This window comes from Oncorhynchus nerka, linkage group LG10 (genome assembly GCF_034236695.1).
Source record: "Oncorhynchus nerka isolate Pitt River linkage group LG10, Oner_Uvic_2.0, whole genome shotgun sequence".
NCBI lineage: Eukaryota > Metazoa > Chordata > Actinopteri > Salmoniformes > Salmonidae > Oncorhynchus > Oncorhynchus nerka.
Window position 1 is genome coordinate 85,883,893 of NC_088405.1, and position 26,423 is coordinate 85,910,315.

General features: G+C 44.1%; 1 protein-coding gene and 1 pseudogene across 2 annotated transcripts; one reads left to right on the plus strand and one right to left on the minus strand.

Moving 5' to 3' along the window:
• On the plus strand, window positions 1-13,771 carry slc22a21 (solute carrier family 22 member 21). Of its 2 annotated transcripts, none has more exons than XM_029671744.2 (10): window positions 1-460; window positions 1,227-1,330; window positions 1,693-1,847; window positions 1,997-2,168; window positions 2,413-2,539; window positions 4,533-4,630; window positions 6,870-7,084; window positions 7,340-7,522; window positions 10,929-11,064; window positions 11,551-13,771. In XM_029671744.2, exons 1-10 carry the CDS (start codon window positions 62-64, stop codon window positions 11,618-11,620), a joined length of 1,659 nt encoding a protein of 552 aa, XP_029527604.2. In that variant the 5' UTR covers window positions 1-61; the 3' UTR covers window positions 11,621-13,771. The 2 variants fall into 2 exon arrangements, with proteins under 2 accessions (XP_029527604.2, XP_029527605.2); XM_029671745.2 differs by having other exon boundaries at window positions 7-460; window positions 7,367-7,522.
• On the minus strand, window positions 13,197-26,423 carry LOC115136196 (organic cation/carnitine transporter 2-like; annotated as a pseudogene).

A 26,423-nucleotide genomic window follows, 5' to 3' on the forward strand; every position in this document is an offset into this window, starting at 1 on the left:
TATAAAGGACAAACTGTTCTCTCCACTGGGCCGCACTAATAACCCACTTCCAATCTTTATAATGACTGAGAATGGCTATGAGGATAACACTGCCTTTCTTGGGGAATGGGGACCGTTCCAACAGATGGTGTTCTTTCTCTTATGTTTGAGTATCATCCCTAACGGCTTTACAGGTATGTCTATTGTGTTCATCGGTGATACACCATCCCACCATTGCCTCATACCCGCAAATGCGAACATTACTGGCGAATGGAGAAATCACAGTATTCCTTTGGAGGAGGAAAGCGGGACTGTTGTGCTCAGTAAATGCGCCAGATACAAACTCGATGTCATACAGAGTTTCTCAGAAAGAGGTTATGTCCCAGGGATCGATGTCAACGTTTCTGAAATACAACACGAGACCTGTTTGGATGGCTGGGAATACGATCGGGGGACGTACATCTCCACTATTGTGTCCGAGGTATGATGAGATGCGACGGTTAAAACGGGTGGGGTTTTTGTTTTATTTCGGTTATCCGTCTGGATACGATGTTTTTTTAAATGTGAGTCAAACATTGTTGCAGCGAGTGAAACAGTGTTGCATTGCTTCCACTCACTTTATAGCTATACTGTGACACATTTTTGTGGGAGTAAAATGTTGTTGCAGCGAGTGAAACAGTGTTGCGTTGCTTTCGCTGTAATTTTGTAGCTATTCCGTGGCAAATTAATGAAGTACTTGTCAAAGTATTAATTTATGCATCACTGCACAGTTGTTAGCATATTCCATCATCAACGTTTGGGAAAGTCGGCTATTCACCATACGGGTTCCAACTGCATATTGCGTAGGCTATACGATGAGCTCACGTTCTGAAATGTTTGCCTTCACAAAAGGCTATTGATCTCAGATGAACAGGCATCCTCCATGTGGTCCACAGTAGGCCTAGATGAAGAACGTAATTGTACAACCTACCAATAACCCATAACGACAAATTACTTGTTTTTTAAACTAAATCTATTCACCTGATCTTCCCAAACTTCTCACCTATATGTTATTTTTTACGATTTAGCCCAATGATTGTTCATATTGCCCAACTACTATGTCCACTGTATGTCCAATTATTTTGCCCATCATTCATTCATTCATTATCCCTTAATGCGTTCTCTCTCTCTCTCTCTTTTGTGTGTGTGTGTGTGGTGTGTGTGTGTGTGTTGTGTGTGTGTGTGTGTGATTGTTTGTATGAGTGTAGTGGGACCTGGTGTGTGCTGATAAGTGGAAGAACCCATTGACTTCTTCTGTGTTCTTCTGTGGTGTCCTCACTGGCTCCTTCCTCTCTGGCCAGCTCTCTGACAGGTAATGGATGGCCTGGGTGAGTCCCAAGTGGCACACTTTTCCCTACATAGTGTGCACTATTTTGACCAGGTCCAATAGGTCTCTGTTCAATAAGAGTACACCATCTAGGGAAAAGGGTGCCATTTGGAACAAACCCTATGTCACATGTTTAGCTTTGCTGTCGTCTGTTTTTCATCATTTCCTTAGAGATTAGTTTTAGCAGTAAGCACAGAAAACTGTTACACAGTGTCCCATAAAAACATTTTATATCCTTACTTTATTCGAGGATCATTTAGAATTCTTCACCTGATTGAAGATGTTTAGGAATAGCCTACTCATAATCTGCATGTGGATGATTTCAACCTAACTTTTATTTCTCTCAGGTTTGGGAGGAAAAATGTTCTCTTTGGCACCATGGGAGTTCAGACTGTGTTCACATTTATCCAGGTCTTCTCTCCAACCTGGGTTGTATTCTGTGCCTTATTCTTTGTTGTCGGGATGGGGCAAATCTCTAATTATGTGGCTGCATTTGTGCTAGGTATCTTTATTTATCTTGATCATTCATTCATGATTTTATCCAATGTCATCATTACACAGTTGTTACTGGTGTTGATGTGCACAATGTTTTCTTTAAGCCCGATGCACCATTTAACTTCTCATACATTTAGAAATTCTTCTCATCTACAGGAACTGAAATTTTATCTCCATCCAAACGGATAATCTACTCCACTCTTGGAGTTTGTATGTTCTACACCATTGGCTACACGCTCCTTCCAGCAGTGGCCTTCTTCATCAGAGACTGGAGGATGCTGATGCTAGCCCTCACCCTCCCAGGCTTCCTTTATGTCCCTTTTTGGTGGTAGGTGTGTGTAATATACTGTATGCAGGGTATTCAATCCTTCACTAAAGCCCATTCAATTACTTGACTTTGATATAGCATGAGTGCCAGTCTGTCTGTGCTATCATCCTAACTCCATGTCACTCATTGTCATGCCAATTGATTTTGGCTTGATAGTAACGGCAAGGGAGTTTGCAAGAGCAGAAACAGATCTGGGACCAGGCTAGCTTTGATATGAACCTGGTTATTTTTTGTGATGTTGCAGGTTCATCCCAGAGTCTCCCAGATGGCTGCTCTCTCAGGGAAGAGTGGAGGAGGCTGAGGCCATACTGAGAGATGCTGCCAGGAGGAACAGAGTCACAGCACCAGAGGTCATCTTTCGGCCTGTACAGGTGATTTCTTCACTCCCAATCCCAGATCAACCTTTAGCTTTTACCGTTATGCACATACTGCAGCTCTGACAATATTGTGAAGGTAATAACAATAAGGCTATAGCCATGCTCTCTAGATTATGTGGAATTCTTACCATATTGATCACATAGAATCCTCTCAGTCACACAAAAGTAATTTTGGTTTTGGACAAGTTGTTTGTTTGCATTACTCCAAAGATGTTTGTCTAGCTTCTATTTCACTGGTATTCTTTTGTGGTTTTTCCCCTTTAGCTTTAATTCTTACAATCTTGAGTTTTTCAGCGTCCTGTGGAGGTAAAAACAAGTAATTAAATGATCAAACAGGACTTCAAACACTAAACTTTACAGGTCACTTCAGAACACTTACATGTGAACTCACATAAACCGCCACAATGACAGCCTATGGACCTGGTCAAGTTTGAAAACACTCTTATGTCATTGGAATTGTTCCGCTACTTGTTCATTCATCTCTCTCCATTTGTGTGATTTATGATTATTAGCAGCCTACTGATAAGAACAAAAAAATAAAAGAACCCCATGGTGTTTGGAATGTCTGTCTGGCTGTTTACTAATCTCACTGTGAACTCGACTAGTACAGTCAAGGCTTCTCACTGTGAACTCAAATAGTCCAGTCAAGGCTTCTCACTGTGAACTCGACTAGTACAGTCAAGGCTTCTCACTGTGAACTCAAATAGTCCAGTCAAGGCTTCTCACTGTGAACTCAAATAGTCCAGTCAAGGCTTCTCACTTTGAACTTGAATAGTCCAGTCAAGGCTTCTCACTGTGAATTCAAATAGTCCAGTCAAGGCTTCTCACTGTGAACTCAAATAGTCCAGTCAAGGCTTCTCACTGTGAACTCAAATAGTCCAGTCAAGGCTTCTCACTGTGAACTCAACTAGTCCAGTCAAGGCTTCTCACTGTGAACTCAACTAGTCCAGTCAAGGCTTCTCACTGTGAACTCAAATAGTCCAGTCAAGGCTTATCACTGTGAACTTGAATAGTCCAGTCAAGGCTTCTCACTGTGAACTCAACTAGTCCAGTCAAGGCTTCTCACTGTGAACTCAAATAGTCCAGTCAAGGCTTCTCACTGTGAACTTGAATAGTCCAGTCAACACTTCTCACCCTTTTATTTCTGAGTTTCTAACCTTTTCTGGAGGTATCATGCATTGCATTGCAGGCCTACAGGTAGCTAGTACTTTCCTCCAGGGAGTTGTAAGACAAAGTTGTAAGACAAACGAAAGGAAAGGGGGGATACCTAGTCAATTGCACAACTGAATGCATTCAACTGAAATGTGTCTTCTGTATTTAACCCAACCCCTCTGAATCAGAGAGGTGCAGGGGGCTGCGTTAATCGACATCCACGTCATCGGGGAACAGTGGGTTAACTGCCTTGCTCAGGGGCAGAACGACAGATTTGTACCTTGTCACCCTGGCCTTTATTCTTAAAGCATCTCAGAGTACAGGTACTGATCTAGGATATTTAATGGACACGGCGACCTGATCCTAGATCAGCACTCCTACTCTAAGATTATTAATGAATTACAATCCAGTGTGTTTGACCTGCTGTGGTGTACATGACCTGTAAAATTACCTCCAGGCTAATTTGTGTTATGTGTATTTGCTTATCTTATCTGGGGCGGCAGGGTAGCCTAGTGGTTAGAGCATTGGACTAGTAACCGGAAGGTTGCAAATTCAAATCCCCGAGCTGACAAGGTACAAATCTGTCTTTCTGCCCCTGAACAGGCAGTTAACCCACTGTTCCTAGGCCATCATTGAAAATAAGAATTTGTTCTTAACTGACTTGCCTAGTTAAATAAAGGTAAATAAAATATCTCCTTCACTTCTCAATGTGGCATGCTGTCACATAAATTGTATAACTGTCCTTTGAAACTCATGGCTGGGCCTGTAGGTCAACCCATTGCACAAGTTTAATCAAGCATGCCTGTTGTGACAAGTGTGCTTTACTGTACTGCAGTTAGAGCCCAAGGCTGGGAAGTTGGTGGCCCACAACATCTGCGATCTGGTGAGGTCCAGCAACATCCGTTGGGTGTCCATCACGCTGTGGCTGGTCTGGTGAGTCTTGTCCATTCCCCTGACACCCTGCATCGCCAATAACAAACAAACAAAACACATTACATAACTGACTTTTTTATCCTCATCTTGGTTTCCAACCTCATACAAGAATTACTCCCACACAGATAATGTTATCTAGGGGTTCCCACACAGATTATGTTATCTAGGGGTTCCCACACACCTAGGGGTCATTTATTTGGTTGATGTTTCGGTCGACTAAATGCCTTTTACAGTCTGACTTCTTGTATGAGGAGCTAAGTAATGGCGCTTGAATTGTTGCTTTCCTTCCCTGCACCGTTATGACAGAGGGTTTCATGCCCTGCACCGCTATGACAGAGGGTTTCATTCCCTGCACCGTTATGACAGAGGGTTTCATTCCCTGCACCGTTATGACAGAGGGTTTCATTCCCTGCACCGTTATGACAGAGGGTTTCATTCCCTGCACCGTTATGACAGAGGTTTCATTCCCTGCACGGTTATGACAGAGGGTTTCATTCCCTGCACCGTTATGACAGAGGGTTTCATTCCCTGCACCGTTATGACAGAGGGTTTCATTCCCTGCACCGTTATGACAGAGGTTTCATTCCCTGCACCATTATGACAGAGGGTTTCATTCCCTGCACCGTTATGACAGAGGTTTCATTCCCTGCACCGTTATGACAGAGGGTTTCATTCCCTGCACCGTTATGACAGAGGTTTCATTCCCTGCACCGTTATGACAGAGGTTTCATTCCCTGCACCATTATGACAGAGGGTTTCATTCCCTGCACCGTTATGACAGAGGGTTTCATTCCCTGCACCGTTATGACAGAGGTTTCATTCCCTGCACCGTTATGACAGAGGGTTTCATTCCCTGCACCGTTATGACAGAGGTTTCATTCCCTGCACCGTTATGACAGAGGGTTTCATTCCCTGCACCGTTATGACAGAGGGTTTCATTCCCTGCACCGTTATGACAGAGGGTTTCATTCCCTGCACCGTTATGACAGAGGGTTTCATTCCCTGCACCGTTATGACAGAGGTTTCATTCCCTGCACCATTATGACAGAGGGTTTCATTCCCTGCACCGTTATGACAGAGGTTTCATTCCCTGCACCGTTATGACAGAGGGTTTCATTCCCTGCACGGTTATGACAGAGGGTTTCATTCCCTGCACCGTTATGACAGAGGTTTCATTCCCTGCACCATTATGACAGAGGGTTTCATTCCCTGCACCGTTATGACAGAGGGTTTCATTCCCTGCACCGTTATGACAGAGGGTTTCATTCCCTGCACCGTTATGACAGAGGTTTCATTCCCTGCACCGTTATGACAGAGGGTTTCATTCCCTGCACCGTTATGACAGAGGTTTCATTCCCTGCACCGTTATGACAGAGGTTTCATTCCCTGCACCATTATGACAGAGGTTTCATTCCCTGCACCGTTATGACAGAGGTTTCATTCCCTGCACCGTTATGACAGAGGTTTCATTCCCTGCACCGCTATGACAGAGGGTTTCATTCCCTGCACCGTTATGACAGAGGGTTTCATTCCCTGCACCGTTATGACAGAGGGTTTCATTCCCTGCACCGTTATGACAGAGGGTTTCATTCCCTGCACCGTTATGACAGAGGTTTCATTCCCTGCACCGTTATGACAGAGGGTTTCATTCCCTGCACCGTTATGACAGAGGTTTCATTCCCTGCACCGTTATGACAGAGGGTTTCATTCCCTGCACCGTTATGACAGAGGGTTTCATTCCCTGCACCGTTATGATAGAGGTTTCATTCCCTGCACCGTTATGACAGAGGGTTTCATTCCCTGCACCGTTATGACAGAGGGTTTCATTCCCTGCACCGTTATGACAGAGGTTTCATTCCCTGCACCGTTATGACAGAGGTTTCATTCCCTGCACCGTTATGACAGAGGGTTTCATTCCCTGCACCGTTATGACAGAGGGTTTCATTCCCTGCACCGTTATGACAGAGGTTTCATTCCCTGCACCGTTATGACAGAGGGTTTCATTCCCTGCACGGTTATGACAGAGGGTTTCATTCCCTGCACCGTTATGACAGAGGTTTCATTCCCTGCACCATTATGACAGAGGGTTCCATTCCCTGCACCAGCATGGTACAGTAATGTATGTTGATTGTCACTTCAAAAGGCCATGTCTACAGGCCCTGGTCAAGGGTAGTGCACTGTATAGGGAATTAGGTGGGATGCAAACAATGATGGATGCAACCCATGTTTGTCTCTTCAGGACCATTCTGTCCATCGGGTACTTTGCCTTGTCACTGAACACGTCCAACCTGGCAGGGAGCTCCTATCTGAACTGTTTCCTGTCTGCTGCCATTGAGGTCCCTGCCTATACCATGGCCTGGCTCATGGTCCGCTGCTGCCCCCGGCGCCTGTGTCTCTTCTCCACTCTGTTTCTGGGTGGGGTGGTGCTGCTCTGCATAAACCTCATACCACCAAGTAAGACTCAAACAAAGATAGAGGTATTCATAAAGGCATTCTGTTATCACATCACCCTTAATAACAGAGAGAAATAGACATGCAGATTAAAATCAGATTGAATCAACAATATTGAGTTTGAAACCGGACAATTGATGACATAGAATGGTGACAAGATTTCAGGTATAGAATAGTATATTACAATAAGAAATGCACCCTTCTATAAGAATCTATGACATGACCTTCATTGGCCCTCCATTGCTGTGTCCATGGCAGATCTGAGCTCTGTGTCCACTGCACTAGAGATGCTGGGGAAGTTTGGTGTGACTGCAGCTTTTTCCATCGTGTACGCCTACACGGCTGAGCTCTACCCCACTGTCGTGAGGAACACAGCCATAGGGGCCTGTTCCATGGCCTCCAGAGTGGGGAGCATCTCTGCCCCATACTTCATCTATCTGGGTGGGTAGGACTCAAAGCGAAGCTGAAGGAAAGACAGATGTGCACATGGAAGCACTGCAGAGCAGTAATATCACCCCTTTGTCTCTTTGTTATTGTTCAGCCTATCACTGTCATGCGGAAGTTTAGGATGTGAAGTTTAGTACTTTTTACTTTGTATTTTCTCAGAAACTACATGGAAAAATGTGTAATTACATACAGTAACTAGAAATGAACTATGGTGTTGAGTCTTGTGTAATGAACAACAGCGAGTTTAAGAGCAAGTGTACATAATCCCCACCACTTAAACAAATTGATTTTTCCGTACTGCTTGTTACCGTGTAGTTTCTCGATAAATAGGAAAATGAATAACGAACTGCAAGTATTGCTTGTTACCATATAGTTTCTCAATAAATACAAAACATTTAGTAGTAAAAAATATAGTTATATCCTATCAACTCCTCTCCTCTCTGTCTGTTGGGTAGACACACATTCCCCTCCCTCTCTCCTCTGTCCTCTCTGTCTGTTGGGTAGACACACATTCCCCTCCCTCTCTCCTCTGTCCTCTCTGTCTGTTGGGTAGACACACATTCCCCTCCCTCTCTCCTCTGTCCTCTCTGTCTGTTGGGTAGACACACATTCCCCTCCCTCTCTCCTCTGTCCTCTCTGTCTGTTGGGTAGACACACATTCCCCTCCCTCTCTCCTCTGTCCTCTCTGTCTGTTGGGTAGACACACATTCCCCTCCCTCTCTCCTCTGTCCTCTCTGTCTGTTGGGTAGACACACATTCCTCTCCCTCTCTCCTCTGTCCTCTCTGTCTGTTGGGCAGACACACATTCCCCTCCCTCTCTCCTCTGTCCTCTCTGTCTGTTGGGTAGACACACATTCCCCTCCCTCTCTCCTCTGTCCTCTCTGTCTGTTGGGTAGACACACTTTCCCCTCCCTCTCTCCTCTGTCCTCTCTGTCTGTTGGGTAGACACACATTCCCCTCCCTCTCTCCTCTGTCCTCTCTGTCTGTTGGGCAGACACACATTCCCCTCCCTCTCTCCTCTGTCCTCTCTGTCTGTTGGGTAGACACACATTCCCCTCCCTCTCTCCTCTGTCCTCTCTGTCTGTTGGGTAGACACACATTCCTCTCCCTCTCTCCTCTGTCCTCTCTGTCTGTTGGGCAGACACACATTCCCTCCCTCTCTCCTCTGTCCTCTCTGTCTGTTGGGCAGACACACATTCCCCTCCCTCTCTCCTCTGTCCTCTCTGTCTGTTGGGTAGACACACATTCCCCTCCCTCTCTCCTCTGTCCTCTCTGTATGTTGGGTAGACACACATTCCCCTCCCTCTCTCCTCTGTCCTCTCTGTCTGTTGGGTAGACACACATTCCTCTCCCTCTCTCCTCTGTCCTCTGTCTGTTGGGTAGACACACATTCCCCTCCCTCTCTCCTCTGTCCTCTCTGTCTGTTGGGCAGACACACATTCCTCTCCCTCTCTCCTCTGTCCTCTCTGTCTGTTGGGTAGACACACATTCCCCTCCCTCTCTCCTCTGTCCTCTCTGTCTGTTGGGTAGACACACATTCCCCTCCCTCTCTCCTCTGTCCTCTCTGTCTGTTGGGTAGACACACATTCCCCTCCCTCTCTCCTCTGTCCTCTCTGTCTGTTGGGTAGACACACATTCCCCTCCCTCTCTCCTCTGTCCTCTCTGTCTGTTGGGTAGACACACATTCCCCTCCCTCTCTCCTCTGTCCTCTCTGTCTGTTGGGTAGACACACATTCCCCTCCCTCTCTCCTCTGTCCTCTCTGTCTGTTGGGTAGACACACATTCCTCTCCCTCTCTCCTCTGTCCTCTCTGTCTGTTGGGCAGACACACATTCCCCTCCCTCTCTCCTCTGTCCTCTCTGTCTGTTGGGTAGACACACATTCCCCTCCCTCTCTCCTCTGTCCTCTCTGTCTGTTGGGTAGACACACTTTCCCCTCCCTCTCTCCTCTGTCCTCTCTGTCTGTTGGGTAGACACACATTCCCCTCCCTCTCTCCTCTGTCCTCTCTGTCTGTTGGGCAGACACACATTCCCCTCCCTCTCTCCTCTGTCCTCTCTGTCTGTTGGGTAGACACACATTCCCCTCCCTCTCTCCTCTGTCCTCTCTGTCTGTTGGGTAGACACACATTCCTCTCCCTCTCTCCTCTGTCCTCTCTGTCTGTTGGGCAGACACACATTCCCCTCCCTCTCTCCTCTGTCCTCTCTGTCTGTTGGGCAGACACACATTCCCCTCCCTCTCTCCTCTGTCCTCTCTGTCTGTTGGGTAGACACACATTCCCCTCCCTCTCTCCTCTGTCCTCTCTGTATGTTGGGTAGACACACATTCCCCTCCCTCTCTCCTCTGTCCTCTCTGTCTGTTGGGTAGACACACATTCCTCTCCCTCTCTCCTCTGTCCTCTGTCTGTTGGGTAGACACACATTCCCCTCCCTCTCTCCTCTGTCCTCTCTGTCTGTTGGGCAGACACACATTCCTCTCCCCTCTCTCCTCTGTCCTCTCTGTCTGTTGGGTAGACACACATTCCCCTCCCTCTCTCCTCTGTCCTCTCTGTCTGTTGGGTAGACACACATTCCCCTCCCTCTCTCCTCTGTCCTCTCTGTCTGTTGGGTAGACACACATTCCCCTCCCTCTCTCCTCTGTCCTCTCTGTCTGTTGGGTAGACACACATTCCCCTCCCTCTCTCCTCTGTCCTCTCTGTCTGTTGGGTAGACACACATTCCCCTCCCTCTCTCCTCTGTCCTCTCTGTCTGTTGGGCAGACACACATTCCCCTCCCTCTCTCCTCTGTCCTCTCTGTCTGTTGGGTAGACACACATTCCCCTCCCTCTCTCCCCTGTCCTCTCTGTCTGTTGGGTAGACACACATTCCTCTCCCTCTCCCTCATTAGTCAGATGTGTGTAATGGCTCTGTCCCCTCTGCCACTTCCTATCCTGCCCAGTCTGTATGAGTTTGGAACCCTTCCATCCCCCTCTCTCTCTGGCAACTGGGGCTTCCTCTTACCTTCTTACATTTACTCTTTACTGTATCCAGTCCTGGTCAAACTTGTTAAATGCAGTCAAACCAGGTGATTTATGCATCCAGACATCAAAGGAGGCTGGTGGGGGGAGCTATAGGAGGACGAGCTCATTGTAATGGCTGGAATGCAGTTAATGTAACGGAGTCAAACATGTTGTTTCCATATGTTTGATCTGTTTGATACCGTTATATTTATTCAATTTCAGCCATTACAATGAGCACACCCTCCTATAGCTCCTCCCACCAACCTCCTCTGCCAGACATGCAGGCAGAAGCAGAGCATAAAACACTCTTGTCTCTTCACCTTTTGTTCATAGCATTGTTTTGAGCTGATCTAATTGAAAACAATGTTTTCCACTCTCTCATGTATTGCTGCTGTCTTTGACACAGGAGGCTGTTCCAAGTCGCTGCCATACATTCTAATGGGGAGTCTTACAGCTCTGTCTGGGTTGCTTAGCCTCCTGCTGCCTGAGAGCCATCGTATGCCTCTTCCAGACACCATCCCTCACATGCAGACCTTCCCAGGGTAAGGCCATATAATACCAAGGCTGCTGTATGTGTGATGCTCTCTGCTGGCAGGGTAGTGTAACAGTGCCACAGGGACAACAGGGTCATATTCCTTAGTGCACACCGTAGCAAACCCTTTTGCAATGGAAAACAAGAGTCTTAATTGACAAGTTCAGGATGTTTTGGTCCGTTTTCAGTTTGTTGGTTTCTAGGGACACAACCCAGCTGGTCAAAAAGGCACGGGGCACTGGAGTTATAATACATGAGCTCTACAATTGTACAGGTGGAAACATTTCATGTTTGCTATTTAACAGTTTATATTCAAGAAGTTTGAACCCAAAACTTTAAGAATGTGAAAAGCATTTTTATCAACTTAGTTTATCAATAACCAACCATTCTTTGAAGCTTTCTTGAAACCAGAATCACACACTTGCAGAGATTATGTTTCTGAGATGATGATAAATGTCTGATATGTCAATGGCCTATTTTTTGCCTATCCCTTTAGATGGAAAAAGAGATCAGTGTATAAACTGAGCCAATCTACAGGAGAGGAAGATGTGTCCGATACTTTGTGACAGCTACTGGACACCTCAGTTGTTCTTTCAACATGTACTTGTATTACCTACCACATTGTGTAACTAACCAAGATGCTTATAAAGAACTTTTCCTATGCATTTTATATGTATGAAGTATCAGTATTGTTTTGCATATTTTGTACTTAAAGTTGAAGTCGGAAGTTTACATACACCTTAGCCAAATACATTTAAACTCAGTTTTTCCACAATTCCTGACTTTTAATCCTCGTGAAACGTCCCTGTCTTAGGCCAGTTAGGATCACCACTTTATTTTAAGAATGTGAAATGTCAGAATAATAGTAGCGAGAATGATTTATTTCAGCTTTTACTTCTTTCATCACATTCCCAGTGGGACAGAAGTTTATATACACTCAGTTAGTATTTGGTAGCATTGCCTTTTAAATTGTTTAACTTGGCTCAAACGTTTTGGGTAGCCTTCCACAAGCTTCCCACGATAAGAATTTAATTTTGGCCCATTCCTCCTGACAGAGCTGGTGTAACTGAGTCAGGTTTGTAGGCCATCTTGCTCGCACACACTTTTTCAGTTATGCCCACAAATGTTCTATAGGATTGAAGTCAGGGCGTTGTGATGGCTACTCCAATACCTTGACTTTGTTGTCCTTAAGCCATTTTTCCACAACTTTGGAAGTGTGCTTGATGCTGCCACCCCCGTGCTTGACGGTTGGGATGGTGTTCTTCAGCTTGCAAGCCTCCCCCTTTTTCCTCCAAACATAACGATGGTCATTATGGCCAAACAGTTCTATTTTTGTTTCATCAGACTAGAGGACATTTCTCCAAAAAGTACAATCTTTGTCCCCATGTGCATTTGCAAACCGTAGTCTGGCTTTTTTATGGCTGTTTTGGAGCAGTGGCGTCTTCCTTGCTGAGCGGCCTTTCAGGTTATGTTGATATAGGACTCATTTTACTGTGGATATAGATACTTTTGTTACTGTTTCCTCCAGCAACTTCACAAGGTCCTTTGCTCTTGTTCTGGGATTGATTTGCACTTCTTGCACCAAAGTATGTTCATTTCTAGGAGACAGAACGCATCTCCTTCCTGAGCGGTATGACAGCTGTGTGGTCCCATGGTGTTTATACTTGCATACTATTGTTTATACAGATGAGCGAGGTACCTTCAGGCATTTGGAAATTGCTCCCAAGGATGAACCAGACTTGTGGAAGTCTACAATTCTTTTTTGTTCTGAGGTCTTGGCTGATTTATTTGGATTTTTCCATGATGTCAGGCAAAGAGGCACTGAGTTTGAAGGTAGGCCTTGAAATACATCCACAGGTACACCTCCAATTGACTCAAATTATGTCAATTAGACTATCAGAAGCTTCTAAAGCCATGACATCATTTTCTGGAATTTTCCAAGCTGTTTAAAGGCACAGTCAACTTAGCGTATGTAAACTTCTGACCCACTGGAATTGTGATATTAATCTATCTGTAAACAATTGTTGTAAAAATAACTTGTGTCATGTAGAAGGTAGATGTCCTAACCAACTTGCCAAAACTATAGTTTGTTTACAAGAAATATGTGGAGTGGTTGAAAAACAAGTTTTAATGACTCCAACCTAAGTGTCTGTAAACTTCCAACTTCAACTGTACTTTATTTGTACTCGCTGATTTTATAACTGCACATGTTTTATTTTTATATAGACTCTTGCCAGGATTTTGTACCTCACAGAGCTAGAGGACAACAACAAATGTCCTAACAAAATAATGAATTCATAGTCAAATGCAGAGATGAGCCCTTTCACAGCTTCTCATAAAAATGTTATCAACATAAACATTTATATATTAAGGTTGAACCAACAGATTACATGTAACAAAAATGATATACAAAATGATTATGTGAAATTGAATGAAACAATAATGTATGTTGATGCTAATATGATGTACAATATTCCATTATGTTTCTATATGATAACAATAGCATAATATATTTAATATGCCATATACTATTTTTTAACAGTTTCATTAATTTTAATTAACTTAACCATTATGACACACCCCTCACTATTGTCATTGGTTACACTAATTGCACTGTTTGTCTACATAACCTGGTTCAAGTATTCATGACATTACCCTGAAGAAGGCACAGTGATGCTGAAACGTTGGTAAATATCCATTAAATAAAGATTATACGAGGAGTGTGCAACTTATTTTATTTTGATAGTTGATAGTTTATTCGCCGTTAGTCAGCACCTACACACAAACTATTGTTCTGGGTGTGCGCCAGCTCATGTTTTTTTGTTTTTGTTTTTTTATCAACATAAAGACAGCAAATATATATTTGTAATATATACGTACCAGTCAAAAGGTTGAACACATCTACTCATTCAAGGGTTTTTATTTATTTTCACTATTTTCTACATTGTAGAATAGTGAAAACATCAAAACTATGAAAGAACACATATGAAATCGTGTAGTAACCAAAATATGTAGAAAATAGTAAAAAATAAAGAAAAACCCTTGAATGAGTAGGTGTGTCCAAACATTTGACTAGTACTGTATGTATTAGAGTTTGAACAGAGTTTTTGTTCTTACATTGAGAATTGGTGTAAGTGTCTTAAAAAATGTTGTGGTATCCAATTGGTAGTTACAGTCTTGTCCCATCGCTGCAACTCCTGTACGTACTCGGGAGAGGCGAAGGTCGAGAGCCGTGCGTCCTCTGAAACACAACCCAGCCAAGCCGAACTGCTTCTTGATACAATGCCCGCTTAACCCGGAAGCCAGCTGCACCAATGTGTCGGAGGAAACACCGTACACCTGGCAATCGTGTCAGCGTGCATTGCGCCCAGCCCGCCACAGGAGTCGCAAGTGCGCGATGGGACAAGAACATCCCTGCCGGCCAAACCCTCATGAAGATGGGCCAATTGTGCACCACCCCATGGATCTCCCAGTTGTGGCCAGCTGCGACAGAGCCTGGACTTGAACCAGTATCTCTAGTGGCACAGCTAGCACTGTGATGCAGTGTCAGGAGGCCAGGAGTGTTTTCTTGGCTTTTTGATAACCAAATAACAAATTCAAAATTCCATTGGCAGGCTCTTGGTATCAAAGCCTCTCCTCGAAAGATGTCCTACATTTAATTTAAAATGACTCTTTTTCCTTCATCTAGGTTAAGCAAAGTGTCAAATTGTTTCTATTAACACTCTATGAAGACATTCATATGAAAGCCAACAATAAACACTTGTCTTATACAATATATGGCATGATCAATGCAATACAAAATGTAAGAAAAATTATGTGTATTTACACTGGACAAAACACCAAATAAAAATACACTGTATGGCCAAAAGTATGTGGACACTTGCTCATTGAAACTCTCATTCCAAAATCATGGGCATTAATAGGGAGTTGGTCCCCCTTTGCTGGTATAACAGCCTCCACTCTTCTGGGGAGGCTTTCCATTAGATGTTGGAACATTGCTGCAGGGCTTCCATTCAGCCACGAGCATTAATGAGGTCGGGCGCTGATGTTGGGCGATTAGGCCATGGTTGCAGTCAGCAGTCCAATTAATCTCAAAGGTGTTCGATGGGGTTGACGTCAGGTCTCTGTGCAGGCCAGTGAACACCAATCTCAACAAACCATTTCTGTATGGACCTCACGTTGTGCACAGGGACATTGTCATGCTGAAACAGGAAAGGGCCTTCCACAAACTGTTGACACAAAGTTGGAAGCACAGAATTGTCTAGAATGTCATTTTAGCGTTAATATTTCCCTTCGCTGGAACTAAGGGGCCTAGCCCAAACCATGAAAAACAGATCCAGACCATTATTCCTCCTCCACCAAACTTTACAGTTGGCACTATGCATTGGGGTAGGTAGCGTTCTCTTGGCATCCGCCAAACCCAGATTCGTCTGTCGGACTGCCAGATGGTGAAGCGTGATTCATCACTCCAGAGAAAGCGTTTCCACTGCGCCAGAGTCCACTGGCGGCGACCTTTACACCACTCCAGCGACGCTTGGCATTAAACATGGTGATCTCAGGCTTGTGTGCAGCTGTTGGCCATGGAAACCCATTTCATTAAGCTCCCGACAAACACTTCTTGTGTGGCTTACCACTTCGCGGCTGAGCCGTTGTTGCTCCTAGACATTTCCACTTCACAATAACAGCACTTACAGTTGAGCAGGGCAGAAATTTGATGAACTGACTTGTTGGAAAGGTGGTATCTTATGACGGTGCCACGTTGAAAGTAATTGAGCACTTCAGTAAGGGCCATTCTACTGCCAATGTTTGTCTATGGAGAGTGCATGGATGTGTGCTCAGTTGTATACACGTGTCAGAAACCGGTGTGGCTGAAATAGCCATATCCACTCATTTGAAACGGTGTCCACATACTTTTAGTGTATTTTCAAAGCAGTTATAAAGTAATTACAATCTAGTGTCATTTGGCTTCATCATTGGGCTGTTCAGGTGGTCTCTCATCCTCTTCAGAGATGGGCACTTTAGCCTGTAGGAAAGATTAACACACTATTAAAGGATTGTTTTCACTCATAATCAACATCAGCTGAGTCATTCAGTGTTTTTAATTACAACTGTTTCATAAATAACCTGTAATAATGCTGAAAGACCAATAAACTAAACTACAGTATGAGGTGATGCGTATTGCTCACCACTTTTGTTTGTGCATCTGCTTAATGGTCTCTGGTAGAGGATGGCCATGGCTCTCTGGTAAAAGAGGAATGGCCATAGCTGACAGCACAAGAAGACTCCCCAGTAAAATGTATGGCAAATACTTATAATAGGTACCTTCAGAGAGAAAGAAAGAGAGAGAGAACACAATTATTCATATATTTCAAACATTGCAAGGGACTTGACATAATATATAGCCAGAAAAGCAGAATATGAATGTGGCTCTTTTAAGCACCATCGTGTGGTCAATTGTTGCATTGAAAATAAACACTCACTCAAGGTCATGATGTAGGGAGCGATGATACTGCCTACCCGAGAGATCATGGCACAGGAGCCTAGCGCAGTGTTCCTGATCACTGTGGGATACAGCTCTCCAGTGTAGGCATACATCAGTGCAGTACCAATGGCCATGCCAAATTTACCCAACATCTCCAGGGCTATGGATAGGCTAGGTAGACCTGGGCCAGAGAGATACATATGGTATTGTTAATCAAAGCCTAAATCTTTTTTTTGTGTGCCTTTTTGTTATTTGTGCACTATTGGTGATCTTTTTCATGGTTATGACACTGTACTGTGGGACCAAGAACTGCGAGTCAGGCTAGTTTCTGTATGCATCCCAAATGACACCCTATTCCCTTTATAGGGCACTCCTTTTGACCAGGGCCCTATGGGGAAATAGGGTGCCATTTGGTACACAGTCTTACTTGGCGGTACCAGCTGGATGAAGTAGAGAGCTCCCCCTCCTAGCAGCATGCTAGCGGAGGCAGATATCCTCCTGGGTAGGTAGCGCAAGAAGAGCCAGCTGATGACGTAAGCAGGCACCTCGATGGCAGCAGAGATGAAACAGTTCACGTAGGGGTCTCCATGGAGACGGGATGTGTTCAGGGATATGGCGAAGTAGCCCATACTCAGGGTGAACCTGGATAGCACATTGAAAGCATGGAACACGAAAACAATGCAAATATCAGCCGTCTGAAGTGAGACTTTTCACAATAGGTGAGGACAGCCAGGTAAAGCCACTGTAGGCCTACAGTACATAGTATTGTGGAGAGGCAGAGTGAAGTGGTATGGTCAAGGATGCTTCGTTAACCAGGTTTTGCATAACTTTTTGGATAACATTCTTTTGTTTCTTAGTTGCCCCTTCAACCTGATCTTTGGAACTGTTGACACACATTAACATTGTTACTATCTGTTAACCTCGTCAAACATTGACCTGTGTAGTTAAGTGTCTCTCAACATATGCACTTCCACATGCAACCCCCCTTTTGTCAAACATCTGTCCTGGGATGAGCTAGTTGGCTAAAGTAAATACATCATGTTACAATCATGTTACTATCATGTATTATTGTAAGTTGGTGTACAATTCAGTCTATGACTGCGAGAAACCAAGAACAGCTTCTACTGTTACATCATGCTACCATGATGTAACCATGGCTACTATGGCTGTGGTCAAAGATATTCACAGACTGAAGATCATGGCAATAGGCCAGTCAGTTAGAAGTGGATCGCTGCAGGTATACCTTCCCTGTAAATAATGCTTTACATATGTCTGAATGGCATGCCATGATCACGAGATAGGGTTCAAAAGAGTAGACTTCGGGAGGGTCCCAGTGTGATCGTGTGAGTTTTAATGGATGCTCACCACACTAGAGCCAATATGAGGGTGATTTTACGAATGTTGCTAGTCTTCAGGAGGTCCAGAGGACTGTGATGTTCCTCTGGTTTAGGTTTCTCTTCACCCTGTAAATCAGTGTTAGTAGCACACATTCATCTGCGTTGCCGAGATGAATTCTATGTTAACTCAGTCAGACTGCATATGCCACAAGATGAATCATTTATTCCATCTCATAGAGATTATGATGTCAGTCAGGTGCACCTGCTTAGTATTTTAATAAGGAGATACCTCTGACTCCTCAAAGATGACCTCTGGTGCTGTGACTCTGTTCCTCCTGGCAGCGTCTCTCAGTATGGCCTCAGCCTCCTCCACTCTTCCCTGAGAGAGCAGCCATCTGGGAGACTCTGGGATGAACCTGTTGCACAATGAATTTAAAGTAAATGTTCAAAACAATACACTAGGTTTCATAAACATGATTAAAATAAGCCAAGAATGAGGAAAGATCATAGTATAGCCTATTTCAGAAGTATTTTCTCATGTACAGTTTATTTCTCATGTAAAAATTTGTCTGCATTTTGTGACCGTTTATGAATGAAGACTGTTGCCTGTGACCTTTGGTTGATGTCGAAGATGTGTTACCCATGACCTACCACCAGAGGGGGATGTATACCAGGCCAGGCACAGACATAACCAGAAGGAGCGACCTCCAGTCCCGGATGAAGAATGCCAGGAGAGGCAGCATCATGTAGCCAAAGGCAAAGAACAGACACACCCCCAGTGTAACGTATAGGACACGCACTGTGGCCGTCAAGATTTCTGTGCCTGAATAAAGCAATAAATAAACAAAGAAATCCAGACTTGAGGCTTTATTACAGTTTTACTATATTTCACCCGAGATTGTAAGAATGGCATCACTTAAACCTGTGATTTGCATGACTCACCCAATACAAACGCTGCCATATAGTTGGATATTTGCCCCAGTCCCACAATGAAGAAGAGGACTGAGAACATTTTCCAGGACTGAGAAAAAACTTGAACAAAGGTAAAGAGTGTCTGGACTGCCATGGTCACAAAAAGGACAGGCTTTCGCCCAAACCTATAAACACACAAGGGACTTAGAGATCAGAAGAAAGGGGACTTTCTTCAGTCAAAGAGTTAGTATTCCAAAGATGTTATTGTGGATTTTATGAAGCTGCAAATAGGTCTAGTCAGTCCATCCATACAGATCAACAAAGATTAGGCTGCACCCCATCCCACTTTATTCCTTTATAGTGCACTATGAACTAGTACACTATGAACTATAGTGCACTATAAAGGTAAAAGTGTTCCATTTGGGATGCGTCCTTACTGTTTAGTGATCATCATGAGGTGGAGTACCGGTCAGAGAGCTGTCCAGAGAAGAAGGAGCCACACAGCACCCCAAGAAGGGAACAGAGGAAGTGAATGGCTGCTTCCATTTGTCATTGCACACTAAGTCAAACTGAAACACAACAGCATTCAGGGAATAGTGAGAACAAATGATTGATTGTTATACATATTGGGCGAACAGTCGATGGTGCAAACTTCAGTGCATCAACATACAACAGAAAATTCCCATCAGACAAATCAAGTTCAGAAATTCTGGTTCTACTAAAGGCTTCTATGGAGTGGGGGGGGGGGGGGGGGGCAATCCAACTTTATTTTTGTTGTCTGTCTAGGTGTTGTTACTCAGGCTTGCATTTCTCTTTGTCATGTGATGACCTAACTGACTTTGGTCTGTTGAGGAACCTCTTCACACCTCACACTGATGTTATGGTCACATGGTTTTGAACATAGACAATCATTCTGTGAGTAGAATGAGATACTAGAGTAGTAAAAGTCACTAATTTACCTGAGATCATCCTGATTTTTTAAAGCATAATATATTGTATATCAGTAACTTGAGCAGAGCTTTGATACATCCCAATAGAATCGTAGGGGACAATTCCCACTTAGGAATTCACCCCTTTCGGTAACACTTCATTTTAATGGGTCCTTATTACAGTCAAAATCTCTACTCAATGTTGTTGCTAGCACTTGCCCCCAAAAAGTGAACTATCTGGGTTAGCTTGGTTGAATTTACAAAAACAGATCAGATATACAGTAGGTCAATCTCACTGACTGGGGTCTACCATACCGCTGTCATCCCAGATTATAATTTAAATAATCATTTCTAATTCATGTGTACATTACCCTTTATGACAACCTGAACCTCGTTACCATCCACGTGAGAGGATAAACCCTCAAGTACAACACAGAGTACATGTAATATCTGCATAAGTACAATGTAATTACTACATGTTACACAGTATTTAGCTAGTTAAAATGAAGTGTATCTTGAGGGATACTTACTTGTAATTAATGTGTACCTACAAAGTATGTTACCCATTCTGACAATCTAAATCGTCAACTGCTGAAAGCAATATCCAAGTGAGAAAATATACACACTAATACACCACAGAGTACATATCTGTAATATCTGTACATTACCCACCCTGACAACCTGGCCCTTATTTGAAGGATTCAGGAAGCGCCATCCAAGTGGGAGAATAAACACACTAGTACACCACAGAGTACATGTAATACCTGCAAAGGTACAATGTAATTACGAGGTGTTACACAGGATTTTGCTAGTTAAAATGAAGTGTATCTTGAAGTGTACTTACTTGTAATTATTGTGTACCTACAAAGTATGTTACCCATTCTGACAATCTAAATCGTCAACTGCTGAAAGCAATATCCAAGTGAGAAAATATACACACTAATACACCACAGAGTACATATCTGTAATATCTGCATAAATACAAGGTTGTCGCTAGTTGTTACAAAGAACCTATAGCAATTTCTATATAATTAGTTATTACTCGTTACCAAGTGTAAATATCTACAAACAAATTGTTCAAATCAAACTTTATTTGTCACATGCGCCGAATACAACAAGAGTAGACCTTACCGTGAAATTGTTACTTTCAAACCCTTAACCAACAGTGCAGTTCAAGAAGAGTTAAGAAAATGTTACCAAATAAACTAAAGTGACTAAAAGGTGAAGTGACTATGCACAGATAATAAACAGCGAGTAGCAGCAATGTGCAAAACAAATGTATGGGGGGGGTCAATGTAAATGTCCGGTGGCCACTTGATTAATTGTTCAGGAGTCTTATGGCTTGGGGGTAAAAGGTGTTGTCGTGCCCTCTTCATGACTGCCATTGTGTGTTTGGATCATGAAAGATCATTGATGATGTGGACACCAAGGAACTTGAAACTCTAGACCTGCTCCACTACAGCCCTGTTGATGTTAATGGGGGCCTGTTTGGCCCGCTTTTTTCCTGTAGTCTACTATCAGCTCATTTGTCTTGCTCACATTAAGGGGGAGGTTGTTGTCCTGGCACTACACTGCCAGGTCTCTGACTTCCTCCCTATAGGCTGTCTCATCGTTGCCGGTGATCAGGCCTACCACTGTTGTTTCGTCAGCAAACTTAATGATGGTTTTGGAGTCATGTTTGGCCAAGCAGTCGTCGGTGAACAGGGAGTACAGGAGTGGACTAAGTACACACCCCTGAGGGGCCCCAGTGTTGAGGATCAGCGTGGCAGATGTGTTGTTGCCTACCCTTACCACCTGGGGGCGGCCCGTCAGGATGTCCAGGATCCAGTTACAGAGGGAGGTGTTTAGTCCCAGGGTCCTTAGCCTAATGATGAGCTTTGTGGGCAATATGGTGTTGAATGCTGAGCTGTAGTCAATTAACAGCATTCTCACATGGGTGTTCCTTTTGTCCAGGTGGGAAAGGACAGTGTGGAGTGCGATTGAGATTGCACAGGGACTATGGTGGTCTGCTTGAAACATGTGGCTATTACAGACTCAGTCAGGGAGAGGTTGAAAATGTCAGTGAAGACACTTGTCAGTTGGTCCGAGCATGCTTTGAGTACACGTCCTGGTAATCCATCTGGCCCCGCAACTTTGTGAATGTCGACCTGTTTAAAGGTCTTGCTCACATCGGCTACCACACAGTCATCCAGAACAGCTGGTGCTGTCGTGCATGCTTCAGTGTTGCTTGCCTCGAAGCGAGCATAAAAGGCATTGAGGTCGTCTGGTAAGCTCTCGTCACCAGGCAGCTCTCGTCTGGGTTTCCCTTTGTAGTCCGTAATCGTTTTCAAGTCGTGCCACATCCGAGTGTCAGAGCCGATGCAGTAGGATTAAATCTTAATCCTGTATTGATGATTTGCTTGTTTGATGGTTCGTCTAAGGATTTCTTATAGGCGTCCGGATTAGTGTCCGGCTCCTTGAAAGCGGCAGCTCTAGCCTTTAGCTCGATGCGGATGTTGCCTGTAATCCATGGCTTCTGGTTGGGATATGTACGTACGGTCACTGTGGGGACGACGTCGTCGATGTACTTATTGATGAAGCCGATGACTGAGGTGGTGTATTCCTCAATGCTATTGGATGAATCCCGGAACATATTCCAGTCTGTGCTAGCAAAACTGTCCTGTAGCTTAGCATCCACGCCTTCTGACCACTACCGTATTGAGCGAGTAGCTGGTGCTTCCTGCTTTAGTTGTTGCTTGTAAGCAGGAATCAGGAGGAAAGAATTATGGTCAGATTTTCCAAATGGAGGGCGGGGGAGAGCTTTGCATGCATCTCTGTGTGTGGAGTGAAGGTGGTCTCGAGTTTTTTTCCCTCTGGTTGCACATGTGACATGCTGGTAAAAATGTGGTAAAACTGACTTAAGTTTGCCTGCATTAACGTCCACGACCACTAGGAACGCCGCTTCTGGATGAGCATTTTCTTGTTTGCTTATGGCCTTATAGAGTTGGTTGAGTGCGTTCTTAGTGCCAGCATCGGTCTGTGTTGGTAAATAGACATTAGCTAGGCCTAGCTAGCTAATGTTACCTAGCTAGTTGTTGGATTATCCAGCTAGCAATAATAGTGTTTGCTAACACTAATTAGTTAGCTACATTGAAAAGGAACTAACGTTACTCATAGTGTGTTGACACAAGTAGCTAGCTAGCTGGCTAGCTAACGTTAACATGCTGGGTGTGTCTCAAGTAATACCCTTGGGTAACGGATAACGTTACCAAGAGAACAGGGTTCTGGGAAGATGCAAGTTTGTTGCGAGCGTCTGAAGCGAGCTTCTGCAAGCTTGTTGCGCAGATCTAGACACGATGCCTTAATTCCTTGGATAAATAAATAATTTCACCATTGCATCCCATCCAAAAGTGGGAATGTTTGTGAAACCCTTGCAATGTTGCATGATGGAAAGAGTTTGTCTTATGACCATTTTAAGTGGATTTATAAATCATTATTCAACCAAGCTTAATAGTAATTTGTGCATGTCCAAGTGTAAGCCCATCTCACAATTTGAACGTGTCTAAAATAAAATGTTTTTGCCATTTGGCCAGGGCATCAGACTCCAGAGACCTTGGCTGTGTTTCAAACACTTATCTCCTCAGCCCTCAAATTAAATGGACACTTCTAATAAAGTATTATGATGTCTGACGAGTATACACTTGCAGGGTAAGGGGCGATGGACGAAGGAATGATTTTTAAATGGACCGCCCTTGCCCGGAAATCCGTCACTCGTTCATCCCACGATGATTGTTTTTTCAGCCACCGGAAGCTTGTGGGTGCATTATATACTCTACAGTCAATTATGATTGCATGTCTACTTATATTAACTTTATAATTATTAATATACGCCTACTGTTTGATAGCTAGCAAATTAATTAGCTAACTAACATTAGCCTGCCTAGCTACTTCTGAAAAAGGAAAATGTTTTATTTCTACAATTTCCAAAAGCTAATCAAACAAAAACATCATTACTTTTACAAGACGTTTTTGTGCATTAGTAGCACAATTTCGAACGTATCTACATTCGTTTTACTTACACTTGTATGTTGACTCCATATTTACATTGAGGTTATAAGTTTTGTCTGACTTTTCCTAGTACCAAAAACTTTCTGCAGCATTGAAGGTCCCAAAGAACACAGTGGCCTCCATCATTCTTAAATCAAAGATGTTTGGAACCACCAAAACTCTTCCATGAGCTAGCTGGATGCCCAGCCAAATTGAGCACATTACACCGGGCTCTGTGTAAGGTCAGTCATGTACTTCCACACTGATCCTCGACACCCTTTCTGTATGGACCTCTATTTGTGCAAGGGACCATTGTCATGCTGAAACAGGAAAGGGCCTTCCCCAAACTGTTGTCACACAGTTCGTCTAGAATGTCATTGTATGTTGTGGCGGTAAGATTTCCCTTCACTGGAACTAAGGGGCCTAGCCCGAACCATGAAAAACAGCCCCAGACCATTATTCCTCCTCCAACAAACTTTTAGTTGGCACTTTGCATTGGGGCAGGTAGCGTTCTTCTGGCATCCGCCAAACCCAGATTCGTCCATTGGACTGCCTGATGGTGAAGCGTGATTCATCACTTCGGTGAGCGCGTTTCCACTGCTCCAGAGCTTTATACCACTCCAGGCGACGCTTGGCATTGCGCATGGTGATCTCAGGCTTGTGTGCGGCTATTCGGCTACGGAAACCAATTTCATGAGGTTCCCGACGAACAGTTCTTGTGCTGACTTTGCTTCCATAGGCAGTTTGGAACTCAGTAGTGAGGACAGACGATTTTTACGTACTACGCGCTTCAGCATTCGGCGGTCCCGTTCTGTGAGCTTGTGTGGCCTACCACTTTGTGGCTGAGCCGTTGATGCTCCTAGCTGTTTCCACTTCACAATAACAGCACTTACAGTTGACCAGGGCAGCTGTAACAGGGCAGAAATTTGATGAACTGAGTTGTTGGAAAGGTGGCATCCTATGACGTTACCACGTTGAAAGTCACTGAGCTCTTCAGTAAGGCCATTCTACTGCCAATGTTTGTCTATGGAGATTGCATGGCTGTGTGCTCGATTTTATACACTTGTCAGCAACGGGTGTGGCTGAAATAGCCAAATCCACTCATTTGAAGGGGTGTCCACATACTCTTGTATATATAGTGTATTTAGCAAAGATGGGATAGGTCTACATTTTGTTATTTTGTTTCTGTAAGCCATTTAACAAACTAAAATGGACTAACGTTGGAATTGTACTTGATTCCAATGCAATACATAAGACTGTAAATACACAACCTGAAGCAACTACATATTTCTCCATAGAGCATGTTCTGATTGGCCATTGAGGGGCCAATCCTCAACACACCCACAAGTTGTTTATTCATCAAATCCCATCCCTTTTGCACGAATGCCAGCAAGTGTGCCAAATAATTGTGATAATGAAAATAGCACAAATTTTCCTGACGCACTCCTGAACCTATATTCTGCGCTTAGATTTACCATTGTGTTAGGTTTGTTAAAATATAACCTTCTTCTAAGCAAGAGTAGTGGCAACCAGGGACAGGGTTGTGAGAAAAAATGTGGTTTCTGACTCTGAGAAAGTAGATAAAGGGCTTGATTGCCAAAATCCCAAAGTATACCTTTATGTTCATGGTCAGAATAGCATCTAAGCACGCATCATTCGGGTCAGAATCGGCCCCCAACTGCCCTGGGCATTTTCAGGAGCAGCTTATAGAGAGAGAATGTCTGTATACTCACCTCAGTGACTATGGTGGACTGGTATATATCTTTGCTGTAGCTCCATCCATCCACACAGTACTCCTGCTCCACCCCAGTGAGGTTGACGTCCAGGCCGGGGATGTAGCCCAGAGCAGACAGGTTTCTGACCACATCCAGCCTGTATCTGCTGCACTTGCTCTCCTTCTCCTGTCCGTTCACCACCTCTATGGGAATGATGGCCTTCCTCCATGCCTCGCTCAGGTTGCCCGAGTCTGGGACAAAACAGTGGTGCGGGGGGCTGTCCCCTAGAAAGATGACGGAGAAGGCGCTGAATCCGTTGGGAATGGTGCTGGCACAGAGCAGAAAGAAGACAGTCTGTTGAAAGGGTCCCCACTCCCCCAGGAAGGCTGTGTTATCCTCATAGCCTCTCATGCTGAGCCAAGGCCTCCTCTTATGGCTGGGTGTTGTAGCGGAGTAAAGCTGCAGCTGTAACCTGTAAACTTGTAAGCTCCTCCCCACAACACTGTTGATCTCTAGGATAAATATGAGTCAATGGCAGTCAGGAATCTAAGTCAGCCTCTTTTCATTCTCTGCTCTGACCTTTGTCTACATAACCCATAACACTAATGATTTACAGCCTCTAGCATCGACTAACTGTCCACATCTGTGTGACTGACTGACTGGCACTCCCTCAGACACTATCAGACTGGGACCAAAACACCCAACCTTAAACCAACCTGGCCTGAATCTAAAAACTTCCTCAACTAGAATGACCCATTTTTAGAAGTGTAAACTGCGCCAAGATATAAAATAGGTTGTTTAATATAGCCGAATCAGAGTCTTATTACTGTACCTAGCTGGCCTAGACCTTCCCACAGTGAGACTACAGTCAAGTGAGCCTACACTGTTCTTCGGTTTGCAGTGAATGTTTGTGCGTGAATACACAACACTTTACGGTACAGAGTGTTTTCTGTTTTGGAAACTGAGTC

Coding starts and splice junctions, on each gene's coding strand:
- slc22a21 (XM_029671744.2), top strand. CDS start 62: ATGACTGAGAATGGCTATGAGGATAACACTGCCTTTCTTGGGGAATGG. Junction 1,331..1,692: donor TCTGGCCAGCTCTCTGACAG/GTAATGGATGGC, acceptor TATTTCTCTCAG/GTTTGGGAGGAAAAATGTTC. Junction 7,523..10,928: donor CCCATACTTCATCTATCTGG/GTGGGTAGGACT, acceptor TCTTTGACACAG/GAGGCTGTTCCAAGTCGCTG.